This window comes from Vidua macroura, chromosome 27 (assembly GCF_024509145.1).
Source record: "Vidua macroura isolate BioBank_ID:100142 chromosome 27, ASM2450914v1, whole genome shotgun sequence".
NCBI classification, from domain to species: Eukaryota; Metazoa; Chordata; class Aves; order Passeriformes; family Viduidae; genus Vidua; species Vidua macroura.
The window spans coordinates 1,049,466-1,069,758 of NC_071597.1; the positions used below are offsets into that span (position 1 = coordinate 1,049,466).

At 59.8% G+C, this 20,293-nt stretch overlaps 1 protein-coding gene across 1 annotated transcript; it reads right to left on the reverse strand.

The window, feature by feature from the left end:
- Positions 1 to 745: 745 nt before the first annotated feature.
- Positions 746 to 20,271, reverse strand: STARD3 (StAR related lipid transfer domain containing 3). The gene is made up of 15 exons (XM_054000338.1): positions 20,249 to 20,271; positions 14,745 to 15,003; positions 11,848 to 11,925; positions 11,544 to 11,621; positions 11,400 to 11,453; positions 11,180 to 11,297; positions 10,104 to 10,199; positions 9,026 to 9,081; positions 8,213 to 8,305; positions 6,991 to 7,053; positions 5,923 to 6,018; positions 5,348 to 5,427; positions 4,905 to 5,009; positions 3,656 to 3,749; positions 746 to 1,651 (listed from the first exon to the last, which is right to left on the reverse strand). Exons 2-15 carry the CDS (start codon positions 14,955 to 14,957, stop codon positions 1,547 to 1,549), a joined length of 1,329 nt encoding a protein of 442 aa, XP_053856313.1. The 5' UTR covers positions 14,958 to 15,003; positions 20,249 to 20,271; the 3' UTR covers positions 746 to 1,546.
- Positions 20,272 to 20,293: the final 22 nt, after the last annotated feature.

The window sequence follows — 20,293 nt, forward strand, 5'->3', positions numbered from 1 at the left end:
TGGGACGCGCCGCTGGCACCGAGCGCTGCCAAGGGGGGCGAGCGGGGGCGGTGGCACCTCGGACACGTGTGTGGCACCCACGGGTGTGTCCCCTCCCCTTCCCGCCTTGGGGACGCGGGGCAGACCCTGCCAGCAACGTGATGGCACCGGCAGGACCCGCCCTGGCACCTGCCCAGGGCACGTCTGGCCTTTCCCTGTCCCCCCCCCCACAGCGCTGAGGTGCCACGTGCCACCTCTGTGCCATCCCGGTGCCACCCACAGCCGACCTCAGAGGGACACTGGGGTCCCTCCCAGCGTGTCCCCCCGGCCCAGCACAGGGGTTTGGGGCTGTAGGGACCCCCAAATGGGTGTTTGTAGGGCCAACAGTCGGGTGCCAGTGATCCAGGGCTCATGTGGACGTGGCTGGTGACAGAGAGGATGTGGCCAGTGAAGAGAGGACGTGGCTGGTGACAGCCCCCCCAGAGCTGCCCCCAGGCATGGGGGTCCCACCCCAGGGCATGAACCCAGGGGTAGAGGGGCACTGGGGGCAGCTGGCGCAGACAGAAATGCTCCAGGTCCATGGAGCGGCCGGTGCCACCACAGGGTGTGGGTCAGTGCCACCCACAGCCAGTGCCACCCACGGCCAGTGGCCCAGGGAGCCCGGAGACCCCACCCCTTAGCACTAGGGGGGGGGGTCTTCAGGGTGACCCCAGCCCCACATCTGCCCGCACCCCCTCCATTCACTGGGTGACAAAGGCCACACAGGTGACACGGAGCTGCAAACAGTGCAAGGCTTTAATTCAGCCCCCACAGATTTTGGGGGGGACGACCCCCCCCAGACCCTCGGGGGGTGCAGAGAGCCCGGGGGGGGTGGGGGGGGGCTGTGGGTGCCCCCCTCTCACGGCGCAGCCCCCGCGTGCGGGCGGCCCCGTGCTGCTGCCGCTGCTGCTGCTGCTGTTTTTAGAGCAGCACACGGCGCTCTCAGGTAGAGAAACCGCGGTCGCCCCCGCACCCCCACCCCCAACACCCCCCCCCCCCCGCACCCCCAAAAAGGATCCAAGTCTCTGCTTAAGGCAAATCCCGCGCTGGCTCCGCCGGGAGCTGCGCGTTTGGGAAGGAAGGGGCTCGGCCAGCGCCAAGGGGAGGTTTGGGGGTCCCCAGTGCTGTCCCCGGGGTGGGGGGGGGGGTCACAAATTGTGCCTTCACCCGCTGGTGGAGGGGCAGAGCCTGGCACAGGGCTCAGCTGAGTCCTCACTGTCATGGCCACCACCTCCGTCCCCTCTTCCTCGTGGAATTGGGGCGCAGCGACAGCAATCTGGGGGTGCCAGCTGAGCCCCCAGCCCCTCTGTGGGGAGGGGGGGCCGGCCCAGCCCCCGGGGAGGGCAGGGCAGGGATTTGGCACGGAACAGTCAGGTCCAGGGCCCCAATCATCGGGGGCAACCGTGGTGGGAGGAGGGGCTGAGCCCCCCTGGCCTCAGCCCATGGCTGGTAGTGGGGGGACCCCTCCCTGGGGGGGTGCAGGGTCCTGTCCCCATCCCCACGGAGCACAGAGGGCACTGGAATGTCCTCAGGGCTTGGAGCAGAGCTCGGCCACGCGCTGGCGCAGGTGGAAGGCGAACTCGAACATGGTGGCAGCCAGGCTCTGGTGGATCAGGTACCGGGGCAGGCGACCCTGGGGACACGGGACAGGGACACGGGGTCATGAGGGACGATTTGGAGCTGGGAGCTGCCCCCATCCCACCCTGGGAGGCTCCAGGGACAGGGATACACGGGCTGTCCCCATCCCACTCCAGAGGGTTGCAGGGACACAGAGCCATGAACGAGAGCTGGGGGTTGGTCCCGTCCTACTCCAGAGTGTTCCAGGGTCGTGGGGATTTGGGGCTGGGGGCTGCACCCAACCTGCCCTGGAGGGCTCCAGGAACAATGGTGAGGGCTGGGCTGGGGGCTGTCCCCCATCCCATCCCATCCCATCCCATCCCATCCCATCCCATCCCATCCCAGGGATGCAGGAGCCATGAATGAGGTTTGGGGCTGGGCTCTGCCCCATCCCATCCCATCCTGTCCCACCTCAGAGGGATCCAGGGATGCAGGAGCCATGAATGAGGTTTGGGGCTGGGCTCTGCCCCATCCCATCCCATCCTGTCCCACCCCAGAGGGATCCAGGGATGCAGCAGCACCGCTGCGCGGAGCTGCGGCTCTCAGGGAGCTTCGATCCGGGGGAGGAACTGCAATGTGGTTGGATTTCTCTAAAAAAGCCCTGCACGACTCACCCCCCACCGCCTCGGCCCCAGCTCCGTGGTGGGAGATCCATGAAAAAATAATAATCCTCAGCTCTGGGGGGGAGGGAGCTGAGGCAGGGCTGGGAACTGCTCCAGGGGCACGGAGGGATGGGTGGCCAACTATCCCGAGGGTCAGGCGGGCACAGGACACTCTCCTCCCCTGGGACTGGGGTGGTCCAGCACAGATCTTTTCCTGGAGGGGGTTTTCCCTCGGACACGGGGGCCGGAAAAGTGCGAGGCCGCTGTTCCAGGGGCCATTTCAGCCGCTTCCCGATGCAAACAAACACACGTGCGGGATCCTCCCTCCCCCGAGGAGCAGGAAGGGATGAGCCACGGGCTATAAATACTTGCCCAGGGCCGAAGGGAAGAGCGAGGAGCTGCGGAGGGGTCTGGGCGCTGGCAGAGCCCCCGGGGAAGGCGGTGGGAGCAGTTGGGGGTTATTAATAGCTCGGCATTCCTTCCACGGCGGAGGCGGCGCCGGGAGCGCTCGGCCCGGGAAGCACAAGGACAAGGAAACCTCTTTTCTTTCCGAGCCCCACCACGGGGGGGGTTTGTTACTCCCCCCTCCCCAAAAACCTGCCCGCGATGGGAGGATTTCCTCCTCCAAGGGAGGAAAACGCATCCCTGGCACAACAGGGTGGGCACGCTCTGCTCCGTCCTGGCTCTCGGCGCTTCCCAAACCTTTCCCGAAGCGTTTGGCAAGACAGGCAGGGGCTCTGGGGGAGGGGAGGGGGCCGTGGGAGGGGAGGGGAGGGGAGAGGAGGGGGCCGCAGCGCTGCAGCACAGCCCAGGGATGAATGGAGCCTTTGTGCTGCTGCGGCAGCGCCGTTACCACGTCAACCTTCGGCGGAGGAAGGAACGGGGCCAGCCCCGCTCCCGCTCCCGCCCCATCCCGGTCCCTCCGTGCGCTGCCTTTTGTCCGGGACACCGGCAAGGACACGCAGCTCCACAAATAGCTCCGGAGCCGGGGCGGCTCGCTCCCCCGGGGGTGGATTTTGGGTGGTTGTGGTCGTGCCAGGAGGTTCTGGAGCAGGGAATTGCCCCTCTGGAGTGTTCCCAGGACTTCCCATGCCTCCAAGTGGTTTTGGTCACCAAGGAGGATTAAAACCTCCTCTGCCCCAGTCCTGCACTCAGAGGTGACACCCCTAAGTGAGACCTTAAATAAGGAAGAGCTTCCAGGTAACTTCCCAAACTCCCACCGGGAAAGGAGGGGGATTTTGGAGTAGTTTAACCCCCACTTGCCAAATCTGAGTCCCTTCAGGGCAGTGCTTGCTAAGGGGCCACTTCTCCGGCTGCTGGGATGCTGGAGCAGGGCCTTGGGCTGCTGGATCCCAGGGCAGAGGGGAGAGCTGTGCTGGGGACGGGATGCAGCTGCCTCACCCAGGAACTGGCTTTACCTTCAGATCCGTGTTGAGAATCCAGATGAAGGTGCAGACCTTGGCATTGCTGGGACATTTCAGGACGATGAATCCTCCCGGACCATTCTCACCCCTGTGGAGGAAAGCCAAGAGGGTCAGGCAGAGCCAGGCTGGAATTCTGGCTGGGATTCTCTGTGGATGCACCGCATGGAGCTGAGCCTGGCAGCGAAGGCCAGAGCCCAGTGGGGCAGGAGCAGATGCTGGGAGCCTGGGAAGGTGTGTGCCTTGGCTCCAGGTACACGAGCCAGCACGGCAGGGCAGCTTTCCCACAGGTGCCTTGGCAGCGCCGGTGCCAGGGCTGCCGGTGGAGCAGCAGCTCTGCCTCTGCATCGTGCCAGCTGTTCCCCACGGGAAGCTTTCCCAGGCACAGCCCTGGGAGCAAACAAGAGGTCCCAGGAAGCTCTGTGTGCTCAGGACAGGCTTGGCAGTTGTCACTCCAGCCCCCAGATCTTCCCGGCACCATCTGATCTGTCTCTGAGACGGGAGCTGTGCACACACAGCCCAAATACAGATTTCCCTTCCCTCCTCAGAACACGCTATTTTTGCTGTGTGCGTTCATTAAAGGATTTTTCCAGGCCCTGAAGTCCCCAGTTCCTAAATAAACTGAGGCAGCTCCAACAGCTCTGAGATAAAATGTCAATTACTTTAACCAGATTATTGAGAAAAGCAAAGTCGGAGCGCGCAGCGGCACAGCTGGGCCCTGGCAGGAACAAGGAGTCCTTGTCTGATGAGCCCAACCCCGCTGGGATCCATCACCAGCCTGTCCCTTCGAAAGGGGAGAGGCCAAAGCCCTGCTGAGATTTTGGGAGCTGGTCCATCCTCGTTTCATCCCTCAATGCCTCAAATTCGGTGAGTGAGCAGTTTACGAGCAGCAAAAGGCATGTGAGAGGCTCGGAGCCACAGCCAGCTGTTTACTGCCCCTCAGAAATCCCTGTTTGGGAATTAACTGTGACATAAACAGGATGTGGGACTGGGATGGGGTTCGTGCTCTTACTGGTCAGCACCTCCACTCCCCTGAGCTGGAAAACGCCCCAGCACCGCTGACAGCACAGAGAGTCTCTTGAACAAAGGGAGACGAACAAGGGAAGCGAGGTTCAGCTCCACAAATAGCTCAGCTTCCTGCAAATCCTGCCAGGAAGGCAGCAGGGCTTGCAGTTAAGTGGCTCTTTGCCTTGAGGCTCTGGAGAAGTGCGTGATCCCAGCTGAAAAAACAGCACCTGCCTCTCACCTGACGTACTTGGAGAGCGGAGGCTTCAGGCTGTGCGTGGTCGACATCCCTGAGGAAACGTACCTGTCTCTCCTCCTCTCGATCCGACGCACGTTCACGAAATCCCTGCGCAAAGAAAGGGCTTAGAAACACACCTGGGATGTGGAGGGGGCAGATCCTGCTCTTAGGGCTGCTGGGAGAGGCTGTGGCAGGGCTGTGTCAACACAGGGAGGCACAGCCAGGAACTGGTATCTGGGAGCCTGACTGAAGGAGGTTTGGAGCTTTGAGAATCCTGCCAGGAGTGTCTGGAGGAGATTTCAGGAGCTGCTCGCCCTTGGGAGCGTTACCTGCATAGCCAAGCAGCCCAAGCACGGTGACACCAGCAGCTCAGAGCATTCCCAGTGCCCCTGAGGGGTCTCCCCGTGGTTTGGGGGGTGTTTAGGGGCAGTGTGGGATGAACTGACCTTGGGGACACCACCCCGCCGGCAGCTCCGGCCGCCACGTCGTACGAGACGATCGTGTTGTCCTCAACCCGCTGCAAGATCTGGGCAAGGGCAGGGGAAATAATAAATCAAAAGAAAGGAAACTTGCTCAGATTGTGCCTCCAAGCCTGCACGTGCCAAGAGGATACAGCCCCTCCCCCAAATCAGCATGGGGATCAGACCAGAGGATCTTTTGGGGCGGAGGGTGACGAGCAGCGCGTGCGTGGGTTCTGTGAAAAACACCGTGCCCGAGTTTTTGGGAGGCACAGGTGTCACCTCCAGCTCCCCTCCACAAGGATCTGAGCCCCCCACCAGGCAGAGGCAGGTCTGGCTCAGCCCTGGCCCCTGTCCCTGCCCACCTCTCGGGCTCTTGGCCGGGCACAGGCGCGCAGCCGGCTGCCGCGGAGCGCACGGATGAGCGGCGGAGATTTAACGCCTCGGTGCCTGGGATCCAGCTCGGCTGCAGCCCCGCCAGCAGCCTGTGTTGGACGGGGAAGCTCCAGCTCTCCGCTCCAAGGAGCTCCTGTGATTAAGCCATCTTTGTCCAGCACGCTCACCTGGCAAGCTGCCACTGTTCTGTTCCACAGGATCATCTTCTCGGGCTGCAGAATCACCTCCTGGTAAACCATTTCAGGGGAGCACTGCAGGAAAGCCTGAGGACAGAGCCAGAGCAGTCAGCCAGCCCCTCTGCTCCCCTTGGGGGAGATTATTTTTAAGGAAAACAGGGTAAAACACAAAGGACAAGTGGGAACGCAGGTGAGGGGAGGGGTGAGGCCAGCCTGGCTCCCCTGCATGCAAAGCCAGGGCTGTCACCCCTCTGTCCCGGTGCTCCCAGGGGTCTGGGGAGCACCCGTGGGGTCAGGGGGTTCACAGAGACCTCAGGATTTGGGAGTCACTGAGCTCTGCCTGTCTGTCTGCCCTTCTCCCACCCTCAGCAGTTCCCCGTGCACCATTGCTTTGGGAAGTTGCATTTTTGACTGTTTTTTTTTTTTTTTTTCCCCCCAAGCCATTCCAAGCTCCAGCACACACAGCATCCATTCCATTCCCCCCCTGTCCCCACGGGAGCGGGGATCTTCGGGGGCAAACGGTTAATGCAGTAAAGTGGGACCATCCAGCTTTTGCTGGTGAACACAGAGCTGCTCCACTGGCAGCTCCTGCCAGCGAGGCAACATATGCACTGGAACAAAGAAAAGCCACGGCAGCACCGACGCTTCATTAAAGCGTGGTTCCCAGCCAAGGCACTCCAGCTTGGGAGAGGGCACGGAGCAAGGCACTTCCGAGCTGCTCTGCCCGGTGCCAGGCAGCAGCAGACGCACGCTCAGCCCTGGTCTTGCTGGCAATTAGTTCCAATTAGCCTCCTTGGTCAGATTAGTCCGAGATGCTGGGGCTGGAAGCGAGTCTTGCAGTCACCTGCTCCCGACTCTACCAGCGGAGTCCGGGGCCTTGGATATTTACTGGGGAGTTTGTCTGCCGGCCAAGGGGTTTTCCTGGAGAGATTCCCTAGTGCTGTTCATCTGCCTCGAGCACAGGGAGCGTGTTCTGCAGCCTGACCTGTGCTGAAAGCTGAGCCGTGGCTCTTCCCCCGTGCCAAAGAGACCAAGGAATCGGCCCAAGGATGTTCTTACCTTTAAAATAAAGGTCTTGCCGTGGAAAGGGATTTCAAAAGTGTAAACAACATCACCAAAGTCCTGTGCAAGAGATGAGAAAGTTGTGTTTTTATCAGTAAAAGGGATTGTTTCTACTTAGGGGGAAGTTTGCTAGAACTCTGAGGCTCCTGTCACCCCCTGCAGCCCCCAACCACCCCCTGCCCCCCACACCAGGCAGCGACCTCAGCACAGAAACCGCCCCGAGCACATTTCAGTTGGCCATGCCTACATTTCCATCAACAAAACAATATCCAGAGAGGCAGCAGGGATGAGACAGAAAAAGAATCCGCCCCGTGCCAGGCTGCAAACCCCACGTCAAGGTCACATTCTCTTTGTAGCAGCACCGGGGTGCAAAAGGGGTTCGCTGCCAGCGCTGCTGGTGTTACCTACAGCTGAGAGGAGCCTCCCCTGAGGGGCTGGGGATGGGCAGATGAAAACCTTTCATCGTTAGCCTTGTGTTAAACTCTGATTAGTCTATTTAAATCCATCCCCCTTTGGAAAAAGAAAACAATCTGCCCAGCTAGTTTGGCATCAGACAAAGGATCACTTGACAGGGGAATTTGAAACAGCAGATGAGACAGCAGTTTGCAGGATTCACACCCCCCCCAGTCGTGTTTGAACCTTGTGGAACAAGGTTGGGTTTGGGGGGCAAACCCCTCCTCTTTCTCTCCACTCTTCAGAGAGAAAAAAGAGCTCTGTGCACCCCAGAAAAGTCTGGAGTAGGCAGAACCACATCCCAAATTTACACCCCAGGTGCTGGGGAAGGGGGACAGCAGCACCTTTGGGGGTGGGAAGAGCAGTTAGTGCCCAACATGGGCCAAGACTCCAGTTTGGGCTCCCAGCAGGCTCAAAGGCACCTGGCCATGGAGCAAGGGCAGGGCTGGAGCTGTGAGACCAGCATTCCCCTGCTCCTGCCCGTGGCTCTGCATCCCAAAGGTGAGCCAGCCGCCCCTGCCCACCCTCCGGACAGAAGGAGGAGGGAAGGGCCCTCTCCTGTCAAACTGCAAAGCAATTAAACATCTAATTAAATAAGAGGGGGTTTTACATTTAACTGAACTGGAATAGATTCCTAATTCAATCAGGTAATTGTAACGCTTGTTAATTTTTCATGGCGCAAGGAGGTTTCCAAAGCCTCGTTTGTCCCGGTTTTTGCTAAGCCATCCATGCCCTCTGCCAGCTGGGGAGGAAAAACCACACTTGCATTGTTTTTCTCGAACTTCCAGTTCTCCTCCTGGGCGAGGATTTGGTCCACAACCTCCATGGCCTCTTTGCCTTGTCGGACATACTCCTTTTCCTGGGCAAGAAGGGAGGATTTCATTAGCTGGGCGTGCAGGAAGCTCGAGGAGTGTGTGTGAGGCTGCTCCCCCCTCCCCGGGCTGGCAGAGGGAAAGGGGATCAGAAATCTCTTAATTTGGGTCACAGAGGCCTCATTTTGGAGCTCCAAGTCACGCTCCTCGCCCTGGCTTGCATCCACACACCAGCTGCTCCCGATGGCTCCTGCCTTAGCAGGAAGGTTTCCAGCAGGCAAAGGGCTCTGGGATGTGCAGCTTCCTTCCTGAAGGAGCCAGAACTGGGGCTGAACAGGAGCAGGGTCTCTTGGAAAAGGGCACAAAGCCTGTGCCCAGCCAGATTTTGGGGAGGTCAAGGGCCACCTCTCAAGCCACGGGGACAAGTGAGGTGATGCCCATCCCAGAATGTGACCAAAGGACCAGGGGTGGAAGGGGGAAGGGAAAGGCACAGGCAGGAGCAGAGGCAGAACACATCCTTGTGGGATGCTGCAGGGAAGAGCACACAGCCCTGGGGAAGTGGGATAAAGCTGGGGGGCTCAGATGACCCCTCCTGCAGTGGCTGCGATGCCACCGGTCCCGAGGCACAGCGAGGGCTCAGCCACACATCCCCAGAGCTGAGGGGCCTGGAATGGGGGGGCAGCAGGACCTGATGGGACCACAAGACTGGGGAGACTCCCAAAGCCCCAGATCAGCTGGAGCTGAGGGCAGGGCCAGGCTCTGTTTACCTGAGTTGTCAAGGCCTTCCTCCCCACACCTTCCTCATCAGACTCGTTGTCTGAGCCTACGGGGAAGCACCAATTAACTCACGGTTAATGAACACCCCACCGGAACCACCTCCCTCCCTTCTCGTGGGGGACAAGGTCTGATCCCTGTCCCTCACCCAGCAGGAAGGGCTCTCAGTGAGGATGGCTCCCTGTCTCCCTGAACACCTGCTTGGCTCTCCAGAGGGCTGAGCTCATCCTGGCTGTCAGTTGTACCAGGAACAGTGTTCCAGAGGGCTGAGCTCATCCCGGGTGTCAGCTACACTGGAAAAACTGCTCTGGAGAACTGGGCTCATCCTGGGTGTCAGCTACACTGGGACAACTATTCCAGAGGGCTGAGCTCATCCCTGTGTCAGCTACACTGGGACAACTGCTCCAGAGAGCTGGACCCATCCCGGGTGTCAGCTACATCAGGAAAAGTGTTCCAGAGGGCTGGGCTTGTCCCGGGTGTCAGCTACACTGGGAAAAGTGTTCAGAGGGCTCAGCTTGTCCCGGGTGTCAGCTACACTGGGAAAAGTGTTCAGAGGGCTGGGCTTGTCCCGGGTGTCAGCCACACTGGGACAACTGCTCTGGAGAGCTGAGCTCACCCCAGGTGTCAGCTACACCAGGACAATCCAGCTGAGATGTCCCCACTCCCACGCCAGGAGCTCTCCAGTGCCAGCACAGGGTGGTGATGTGCCACCAGCCCTTATCCTCACCTGCCTGTGAGCACCCACAGGGCAGCATTTTCCAAGCACACAGCTCAGAGCATTTATTCCCAAGCCCACACAAGGCTCCAGTTCCCCACGGAGCTGCAGCCAGGCTCGCAGGGATGAGGGCAGCTCTGATAAAAAAGGTGTCATGTGGAGAGTGTGGCACTGCCACCCCTGCCCAGATGCAGGCTCAGAGAGGGGAGGGGGGACCCTGTTTTGCAGTGTCAGTGCCTGGAGGTTCTGCCAAGGCTTGGGATAACGAGGCAGAGCTCAGGGAAGAGATGATAGAGGTGAGGAATTCCATGGTGGGATGAGCATGGGAAGAGAGGTGATGGCACAGGTGACCTTACCTGCAAAGGACTCGGGTGGGGAGTAGAACTGTCCCTCAGAGAGGGCTCGGGGGTACAGCAGTGGCCTTGAGGCTGCAGCCTGGGCTGCCAGGAACCCTGGAATGGGAGAACAAGGATTTAACACCTGGCAGGCTGTGGGACACCAGCCCTGCCAAAACACCCTCTTGTTTTTCCCACGTTTCCCCACGTCTTTTCCCACTGACACCAGCCAGCCTCAGCTCCTGTTGCTTCATCTTTTGTCTGAGATGTTTTATCTGCCCCGGAGATCAATGGGCTCTTCTGCCTGTCAAATAATCCAAAGGCGATTAAGCATCTAATTAAATAAGAGCTTCCCCTGGAAGCAATTTGGAACCTGAGCCTAATCCAATAGAGGCATTAAACACTTGATCATTTTTCAATTTAAAGCCTCCTTGCAAGACCCAAACATCCTCTGGTGCTTTCCAGTCAGAGCATTTCTGATTGAGCCCCGCCTGACAAATGCCCCTCTCAGTTCGGTGCCACTTCCCAGCCAGTGACTCCTGGGAGAGGGACAAAGCAGGCCAGCTCCCTAGAAGGACCCTGGAAGTTACAGAGTGATGTGTGAAGCATTAGGTCAGCCCCAATCCCTGCTCAGTGTGACCTCAGAGACCACAGGCCGCAGAATTTCACACCCCATAATTCACCCCGTGCCACAGAACGTGTCTGTGACTCCAGCAGCCCTCCTGAAAAGGGCTCCAGCCAGATCCAAACACAGATATCAGGGACAGGGAGTCCAACACTCTGCCTGGCATTTGCTTCCCTGCTTCCAAACACTTTCTCCCATGCAGAGCTGAGCTCTGTCTCCAGCATGTCTGGCTGCAGGATCCAGCCATTGGGAAATCTGGCATGTTTTTCTCCCCTCAGTTAAAAGATGCTCTTTATAATCTGGTATTTTCTTCCCCTGAAGGGACTTGTTGACCATAACGGAACTGAGTCAGGCACTTCCCATCCCAGCCAGCCTGGAGATCCCTTTCCCAGAAATGTCAGATCAAGGTGCTGCCAGAGCAGGCCTGGTTGGATTTGTCCAACTCCTACCAGAGAGGAGCAAAAATACTCACATCGTTCCTCTTCTGCTTCCTGAGTTAGGACTTTAAAATCCAGGAACCAGGTCTCCAGCCAAGCAATGACAAAGGAGACGATGGGAAGTAAATACCCAAAAGCCCCTTTGGTCAGAAGCTGTGTGGAAAGAAGCAGAAACCCCAGGGAATGACCCAAACAGGGAATAAAACAGCACTGAGAAATCACAAAGCAACTTCCTGCGAGCCCAGGGAAACCAACCTCGGAGAGGATGACCTTGACAATCAGGAAGGCACTGGATACCAGTGTAGTGACCTGAAAAATGAGTGGACAGAGCTCAGATCCCTGAGAAATCCAGGAGGAGAGGGAAAACTCCCCAGAGGAAAGGCTGGAGTGGCTCCTTACCGCGATGACCCACCAGTGGCGCAGGCGGACGACGGCGTAGCCCAAGAGCAGCACAACAAAACGGAACAGAGCCAAGAGCTGCAACAACAAACACCCAGCAACACCAGTCACTGCCCTTGTCCCTCTGCCTCACTGCCCTCGTCCCTCTGCCAGGTGCTGGGAGGGCAGGGACAGGCGCCAGCTCCCGGGGAAAAGAAGGGTCAAGGCTGCACCAGGAGGGGTTCACCGAGGTGGGCAAGGGGAGACCCCAGACCCTCCCGGCCCCACTGAGCCCCAGAGCCCTGCAGGAGGCTGAGATACTCACAAATATATCAAAGAACGAGGTCTTGAATTTGTAGTTGATGATTTCATCCTTCAGGTTCTCCTTGATGCCCACCTTGGTCTGAGGGAGACAGGGAAGCAGGAAGCTGTTGAGTGCACTGATAAGAAACTGATGGGAGAAGGAGCTAAGCAGTGCCCGGGGTTATGGCCAGGTCAGGGAATGCATCTGGAGCAGAAATGGTCCCACAGGCCCAGTGTGGGCTCCTCTGCCAGCACAGCACCAGCGAGGATCCCACGGCACATTTCCTGCCCGGATTCACACCACGTTTCCCCCTGGGATTCACACCCAGGAGCATGGGTGGGGCAGGAGGGACATTAAACACCTTTAGGTGGTGATTTCCAACACCCAAATCCTTGGCTTAGCACAGCCAGTGCCACCAGTTCCTCACAGCCTGGAGCCCCTGGATGGCCACCTGCCACTGCTGCCCACCTCGTCCAGGTGGCAGATTCCAGAGGAATGGGAGGAGACTGGGAAAAAAAATGGAAAACCACAGGAAAAATGTTCCTCAGGAACCTTCACTAATGCTCTGAACATCCTCCTGTGGGGGCTGTCAGGGTCACTGAATCCCTGGGGGGATTTAAGGACCTCCTCATGAGGGGTCCCTTCTCCCTCCAGCTGGCTTCCCACAGCTCACAGCAGTGCTCCAGGAAATCTGATGGAAGAAGGGAACCAGCAGGATCAAACGTGCTGGCAAAGGGGAAGAGGGAGGAGAGGGGGGGGATGCAGAGCCATGGGCTGCAAGGGAATCTGACAGAGGCAAAAACACTCTCTGGGACTGACAGCAGTGTGGAAAAAGCTCATCCTGAGATAATCCAGGGTCTGACAGCCCTGGTCCTCTGGCCACCATAAACCCTGGGAGCCTGGAATGGCTGTCTGTGAGGAAGTGGAGGGCTCAGGTAACTGGAACAAATGCTTCACCTTTAGGCTACAGCTTTGGACAGGGCCCAGCTGGCTGGGAGCTGGCAGAGCCAGCAGCTGGTGGATCTCGGGCCAGTCCTTGGCAGCCAGGGTGTCCTGGCACTCCAAGGGCAGCCACTGGGAAGGGATCCCTCTGGGTCAGGGCTCTGGCTTCAAATCCAGGGAGAGCGAGGCAAAAAGAGGGGGGTGAAGCTGGGCTGTGCCTCCAGCTGACCTGTGGCCATAGGACTCAGGCCAGCTTGGCTGAGTGGCCACCAGAAGCCTCTTCCCCCCCTCTGTGGCTCCGTGGGATGTTGCAGGAAGGAGGAGACACAGGGAAAGCTTTGGGTGATGCTTTTTGAGGGGGTGTTTCTGGTGGATGGGCTGTGAGGAACGAGTTGGTGGGTGCCAGTCCCTGGCAGAGGGGTGTCCTGGCACTCCCAGGGCTGCACAGGCAACCACTGGGATTGGGAAGGGATCCCTCCCAGTCTGGGAAGGGGCTTAATATACAACAAAAGGACAAAAAGTGGGGAGTGAAGCTGGGCTGTGCCTCCAGCTGACCTGTGGCCACGGGACTTGGGCCAGCTTTGCTGAGTGGCCACCGAGAGCCTCATCCCCACACCCCAACTCCACGGGATGCTGCAGGAAGGACAAGACACAGGGAAAGCTTTGGGGGGTGTTTTCAGCTTAAACACAGGCTGTGCACCAGGCAGATGAACCACCTGAGGCATCTCCCTGGCTCTGAGAGCACCCAGCCTGCACAATTACGGTTTGCTTTTAACGAGGGGCAATTTGCTCAGCTTATCTTGCAGTGAAGGAAACGGTTGGTTTAAAAAAAAAAAAAAAGAAAAAAAGAAAAAAAAAAAGGCATTAGTCATGATATCAAACCGTTGCTCTTCATAACCAGGCAAATAAGCTGCTCTAATGGCTTTAAATATGCAGCATCTCAGCTCGGGGCCCAAATATCAGCACTTAGTCACTCATTAATGGCTACCTGCAGGACCCACGCTCAGCATCACCCTGGTGACCGAGCCAGGATTATCTCCTGGGAGCCGGAATTTGGAATTCCAGCACCTCCCCGTGAGAGGACTGGGACAAGGGCAGGGGGCTGGGGTCCAAACTGGGCAGGCAGGACACCATCGGCACGGCTGGAATGCTGGCTGGGAGATGGTTTTTCCTAAGGGGGGTGGGGAGCAGGGGGCTCTGGGCAGGGTGAGGAGCTGCTGGCCTGGACGGTCTGTTAAGTGCAGACACCCAGAGATAAGGAGGGCAGAGATAAGAGCTGCTGAGGGAGCAGCAGGATCCAGTGCTGATAAATGCAGCCCAGAGCCCAGGGTCTATCTGTTCATCTCTGCTCCTCCAGGGGAGGACATGGAGTACCTGAAACCAGCCAGGGCCGGTTCAGGGAAAATAAAAACAAAATGTAGCCCAGGGAGGGATTTGGACTTGGTGGGACTGAGGTAAATAAACTGGATTTTCTCTGTTATTGCAACACAGAGCAAACACAGCAGCTTGTGAGTGAAGCAAACCACTCACATCCCCCTCAACAATCCCTTGGGAGGTGGAGTAGCACCTCCAGCTTCCCAAAGCTGAGATTAGCAGCAGAATTTTGGGATCAAAGCCCCTGGAGGATCCTCCCTTGCTCCTCTGATGCTCTGAGAACACGGCAGCAGCAAACCCAGCGAGCAGCTTTGCATCAGGGGAGCAGGAGGGGAATTTGGCTCAACTTGGTGATTCCAGAGGCCCTGGATCTTGTTACAGCACAACAAAGGGAGGTGTTAACAACCCTGGACAGCCCCGACAAAGCCCCGGGGCAGGAAACGAGCTGGACTTTAGTTTATATTAAAGAACAGCGGCTCCTTGGCCAGTGCTGGGAACAGCAAACAAAGATCTGTCCCAGGAGTGCTGGAACAGAGCAATTAACGGGAGGGAACTGAGTTTAAAAAGGGCAAAGATTCCCGGGTTTGCTTCCTCCAACTCACATTCAGCTCGATGATCCACAACAGGGAGATGAAGAGCAGGTCGAAGGTGACAAAGAGGCAGAAGGTTCTCCTCACATCGGAGATGGCTTTTCTCTTCTCCGGGGAGAGGAAGTACGGGGAGAAGCCCTGGCTCTGGGAGAAGGAGGAGCTGATGGAGGCGATGGCAGGGAGGCTGCGTTCCAGGTCGTGCTGCAGGTCCGTGGGCTTGCTCATCCTCCGGGCTCGGCTCCGGGGACATCGGCCACCAGGGCAGCGTCACCTGCGGGGACACACCAGGGGACCCTCAGGGCTCGCCACACCCCCGCTCCTGTCCCGCTAATCCCAGGAGCAAATCAGATCCCGGGGAGAAATCATCCCTGCGAGGGTGCTCAGGCCCTGGCACAGGGTGCCCAGAGCAGCTGTGGCTGCCCCATCCCTGGAAGTGTCCAAGGCCAGACTGGATGGACCTTGAAGCAACCTGGGATAGTGGAAGGTGTCCCTGCCATGGCAGGGGTGGGACTGGGTGGGCTGTAATGCCGTGGCAGCATGGAAAGGAGCTGCAAACCCCGTGAAAATGTTGTGGAAGAAGAAAAAGGGGTCCCAAACCCCATGGAGACACTGTGGACACGGGAAAAGGGGTCAGAGGATGTTTTGGGAGCACGCCCTGAAATCATGACGCCGCCCCACCCTTCCCTCTGCAGGGAAGGCAAAGCCTCGGGAGCTGGGCATCCCATTGGAACAGATCCCAGCCTGCACAGCCAGGAAAGAACCCTGGGCCTGGGGCCTGACTGGGCCAGGCAGAGCAGCAGGGAGGCAGCAGGGAAGGAGCTGCTCCAACTCCCAAGAGCAGGGAAGGAGCTGCTCCATGTCCCAGGGGAAGGGAAGGAGCTGCTCCGTGTCCCGGGGGCAGGATGGCAGCAGGGAAGGAGCTGCTCTGTGTCCCAGGGACAGGGAAGGAGCTGCTCCGTGTCCCTGGGGAAGGGAAGGAGCTGCTCCGTGTCCCGGGGGAAGGGAAGGAGCTGCTCCATGTCCCTGGGGAAGGGAAGGAGCTGCTCCGTGTCCCTGGGGCAGGGAAGGAGCTGCTCCGTGTCCCTGGGGCAGGGAAGGAGCTGCTCCGTGTCCCTGGGGCAGGGAAGGAGCTGCTCCGTGTCCCTGGGGAAGGGAAGGAGCTGCTCCGTGTCCCGGGGGCAGGGAAGGAGCTGCTCCATGTCCCAGGGGAAGGGAAGGAGCTGCTCCGTGTCCCGGTCCCGCCTGGCAGTGCCGGGCACACGATCCCAGCACGAGTGAGGTGTTGGAAGGCCGGGGCTGTTTTCCTGCAGCTGTGCCAACCATTGTATTGGAATTTTTCCTCTCCGTCAGCGCAGCACAAGGAGGCCCCTGTGGGAAGGGAGTGTGACACGCCGGGGACAAACACGGAACGAGGATCCCAAAACAGGTCGGGCCAGGGATCTGTCAGCCCCGGCCCCGCCACCTCCGAGTCACCCACGGCAACGCCACAGCCACAAACTCCTTCCCTGCTAAATCCTCCTGCTCAAGGACGTTTTGCCTCCAAAAAAAATCCCCCCGGATTGCGGTGTGAGCTCCTGCCTTGGCGGTTCTGTGCCTGCTGGGGTCCCACTGAGGTTTGTCCACCACAGATCCCACTCGTGACACCCAGCAGGCTGCAGTGTCCAGGGAAAAAGGTCACGAGGCTGTGCCCAGATCTGTGGGGAGTGGAAATCCCAAGGAATGTGAAGCCAGCCAGGAGCACCTGCAGGAGCTGAGCACAGCCCGATTTGGGGCAGTCTGGATCCCTGAGCCAGCGGTTTTTGCATCCCACCCCCGGGAGCGCTGGGGCTGGAAAGGGAACAAAGCTGGACTCCTGTCAAATCCCTGTCAGTCCCTCGGAGGCGCTTGGGAAGGAGCTGGAATCCTTGTCACTTCGGATCAGCCGCTCCGCGCGCCGGGCCCGGCTCGAAGTGACAAAATTTAAGGACATCTGTGAGGGATAAATAATAAATCCCCCCTGGCCGGGGCTGCCGCCGCCTCCTCCTCCCCTCCAACAGCACTTTGCACTTAGGCAGCCCCTCCCCAACTTTCACAGCGCTTTAAAATCACCCGGAGAGGCTCCAGGGACCCGATCCCGGGATGCCAAGAGGGGTCACAATGGGGTGTTGGGACATGGCAGGACACTGGAGCACCCTGGGGCAGCTCACCCGTCATTAATCCCAGCCTCGCCAAGGAGGTTTGGGCTGTGTTGGACACACACCACTCCCAAACCATCCAATTCCCGAGGGAGAACGCGCACTGCGGGGCAGAGCAGGAATGTTTGAACCCCAGGCAAGCCCCCCCCTCGACTGGAGCTGCTCCCTCTGGCAGCTGAGAGCTCGGAGCAGGGGCTGGATGTGGAGAAACGTGGCTGTTCCTGGGTGACAGATGAATTATTGAGCTCTGCTCCATTATGCATTCCAGCATCCTCCGCATCCCGCTCCGGCAGCCCAGGGCCCGGGAAGGAGGGGGTCAGGTGGGGGTCGGGCTCTGCTCCCAGGGAATGAGCCATGGGATGAGAGGGAAAGGACCCAGGCTGTGCCAGGGGAGGGTCAGGGTGGACATCAGGGGGATTTATTCACCGAAAGGACAATCAGGCTTTGGGAGGGGCTGCGTGGGTGTTGGTGGAGTTGTCATTCCTGGAATGGTGAAAAAACGTGTGGATGTGGCACTTGGGGACACGGGTTGGGGGTGACACTGTGCATGACGACCCTGAACCTGGCAGGGCTCAGGGTTGGGCTTGATAATCTTGGAGGGCTTTTCCAGCCTCAATGATTCCAGGATTCCATCCCAGTGAGGGGCAAACACTGCTGGGGGCCACTCTGGGTGACAGATCACAGCCCAGGGGACATTCTGTGAGACAGATCACAGCCTGGGGGATGCCCTGAGTGACAGATCACAGCCCAGGGGACATTCTGTGAGACAGATCACAGCCCAGGGGACACCCCAAGTGACAAATCACAGCCCAGGGGGACACCCTGTGTGACAGATCACAGCCCAGGGGACATTCTGTGAGACAGATCACAGCCTGGGGGACACCCCAAGTGACAGATCACAGCCCAGGGGATGCCCCAAGTGACAAATCACAGCCCAGGGGACACTCCAGGAACCCTTCTGGGCTTCTCTGACTTGAAAAAAGGGGATTTGAGATTTTGGGGAAGGATTTTTGCCGGGGAAACCTCCCAGTTTGGGGATTAGGAGGTGACAGAGCTGCAGGGACAAGGGTGATGCCACATCCCACGGATCCCAACAGGAGCTAACACGGATCTGGTGAAATCCTGATCCAGTATTCAGCACCAACACCCAGCAAAACCCCATCAGCCCAGTGCCAGCACCCCAAAAACTCCCATTAGCCCAGTGCCAGCACCCCAAAAACCCCCATCAGCCCAGTGCCAGCACAGCTCAGTGCCAGCACAGCCCAGTGCCAGCACAGCTCAGTGCCAGCACAGCTCAGTGCCAGCACCATATCCCAGTGCCAGCACCCCAAAACCCCATTAGCCCATTTCCAGCAGGACACTGGCCACTGAGACATTGCCAGGGGCTGTGCCAAGGCATGTCCCAGCCCTGTCACCCCAAAGCCCCTGTCACCCCCTCCCTGAGCCCCTCGTTAGCCCCGTGCCTCGTTAATGACCCATCTCCCACTCACTGAGGAGCGTTTCCCACCCCGTGACACCACTTCTCCTTCCTCCCACACTTCCCCCGGGCTCATGTGACAATTCCTGCTGTCCCCTCTCCTGTCCCCTCTCCCAGGACATGCAGCCCAGGGTGGGGAGCACCCACAGTGGGACCCCCAAAACCCCTGCAGCCCCCTGAGCCACGCCAGGACACTGTGGGATATTCCAGAGGGTGGGGTTTGCCAGGTGAGGGATGGAGACCCCACTGCTGCACTGGGCACTAAGGGGTGCCTGAGCCGCCCTGGCAAACAACAAAAAAAGGTCAATATGAAACCAGACACCCCAAATCCATCAAAAAAAATAAAGCTGGGGAGGAAAGCACTGGAGAAGGTTTGGTTCAGTGCCAAGTGGGGACATGGGGATCCCCGGGAGGACACCGAGACTCCTGTGGGGACATTGAGATCCTTGTGGGGACACCGAGACCCCTGTGGGGACACTGAGACCCCTGGGAGGGCACCGAGACCCCTGTGGGGACACTGAGACCCCTGGGAGGACACTGAGACCCCTGGGAGGACACCGAGACCCCTGTGGGGACACTGAGACTCCTGTGGGGACATTGAGATCCCTGGGAGGACACTGAGACCCTCGTGGGGACACTGAGACCCCTGTGGGGACACTGAGACCCCCAGGAGGACACTGAGACCCCTGTGGGGACACTGAGATCCCTGTGGGGACACTGAGATCCCTGTGGGGACACCGAGACCCCCAAGAGCCTGTTCCCCCCTGGCTCTGCAGGGAAACTCGGAGAGCCTCCGTTGTCCCAGAGCCAGCTGTGGGATCCTGCAGCATCCCCTATTTCCCCTCATTCCCCAAAGATCTGGGGGGACATTTAGGGCTTTCCTCCCCGTGTCCCAAAGGCAGCAGGAGGCACAGCCCAGCACAGCCCAACATTTGGGGCTTTCAGCGCTCGGAGCCCCCGTGGGACCCCCCCGGTCCTGGGGGTCGGGAGAGACTGGGGCTGGATTTGGGTCGGGATGTGGGGCTGGATTTGGGTTCAGATGTGGGGCAGGTTTTGGGTCGGGATGTGGGGCTGGATTTAGGCTGGATTTCGGTCGGGATTTGGGGCTGGATTTCAGTCGGGATTTGGGGCTGGACTCGGTCGGGATTTGGGGCTGGATTTCAGTCAGGATTTGGGGCTGGACTCGGTCGGGATTTGGGGCTGGATTTCGGTCGGGATTTGGGGCTGGATTTCGGTCGGGATTTGGGGCTGGACTCGGTCGGGATTTGGGGCTGGACTCGGTCGGGATTTGGGCCCCCCGGGGCACAGCCGGCCCGGGCCTCACGCTGCCGCTCCCCGCAGCAGACGGTCCCGGGGCGCTCCCGGCGCGGCCCTTCCTCCGGCGGGGGCTTCTCCAGCAGCCCGGAGCCGCGGGCAGGGCCCGGGATCCCGCACGGAGCCAGCCCCCGGCGGGTACCCGGAGCTCGGGACTGAGGGCAGGGCACTGCCGGGACCCCCGGGAGCCCCCCCGGTCCCGACTGCCGTTCCCCGCCGGTTCCCGGGGGTGACACCGGTGAAGGATGCCCGGGGCGGTTCTCGCCCCCCGGCCGCGTAACGGGACCGGCCGTGTCCCGGGCCCGCCGCGCCCGACCGGGGCTGCCCGAGGCCTCCCGAAGCCGTGGGGCCCGGTGCCGGTAAGCCGGACTGAGGCCAGGACTCCCGGTGACAGCCCCGGTCCCGTCCCGCTCCCACCGGCGGCGGCGCCCCCGGGAGCGGCACCGAGGCCCCAGCGAGGCTGAGCCACCGGAGCCCGCGCGCAGCCCGGCACCGCCAGGGCCAGGGATGGACCCGAGCCGCCACAAGTGTCCCCGAAGCGCCCCCGGTACCTCCCGGTGCCGGGTCCGGGTCCGGGTCCCGCCGGCCGCCGCTTC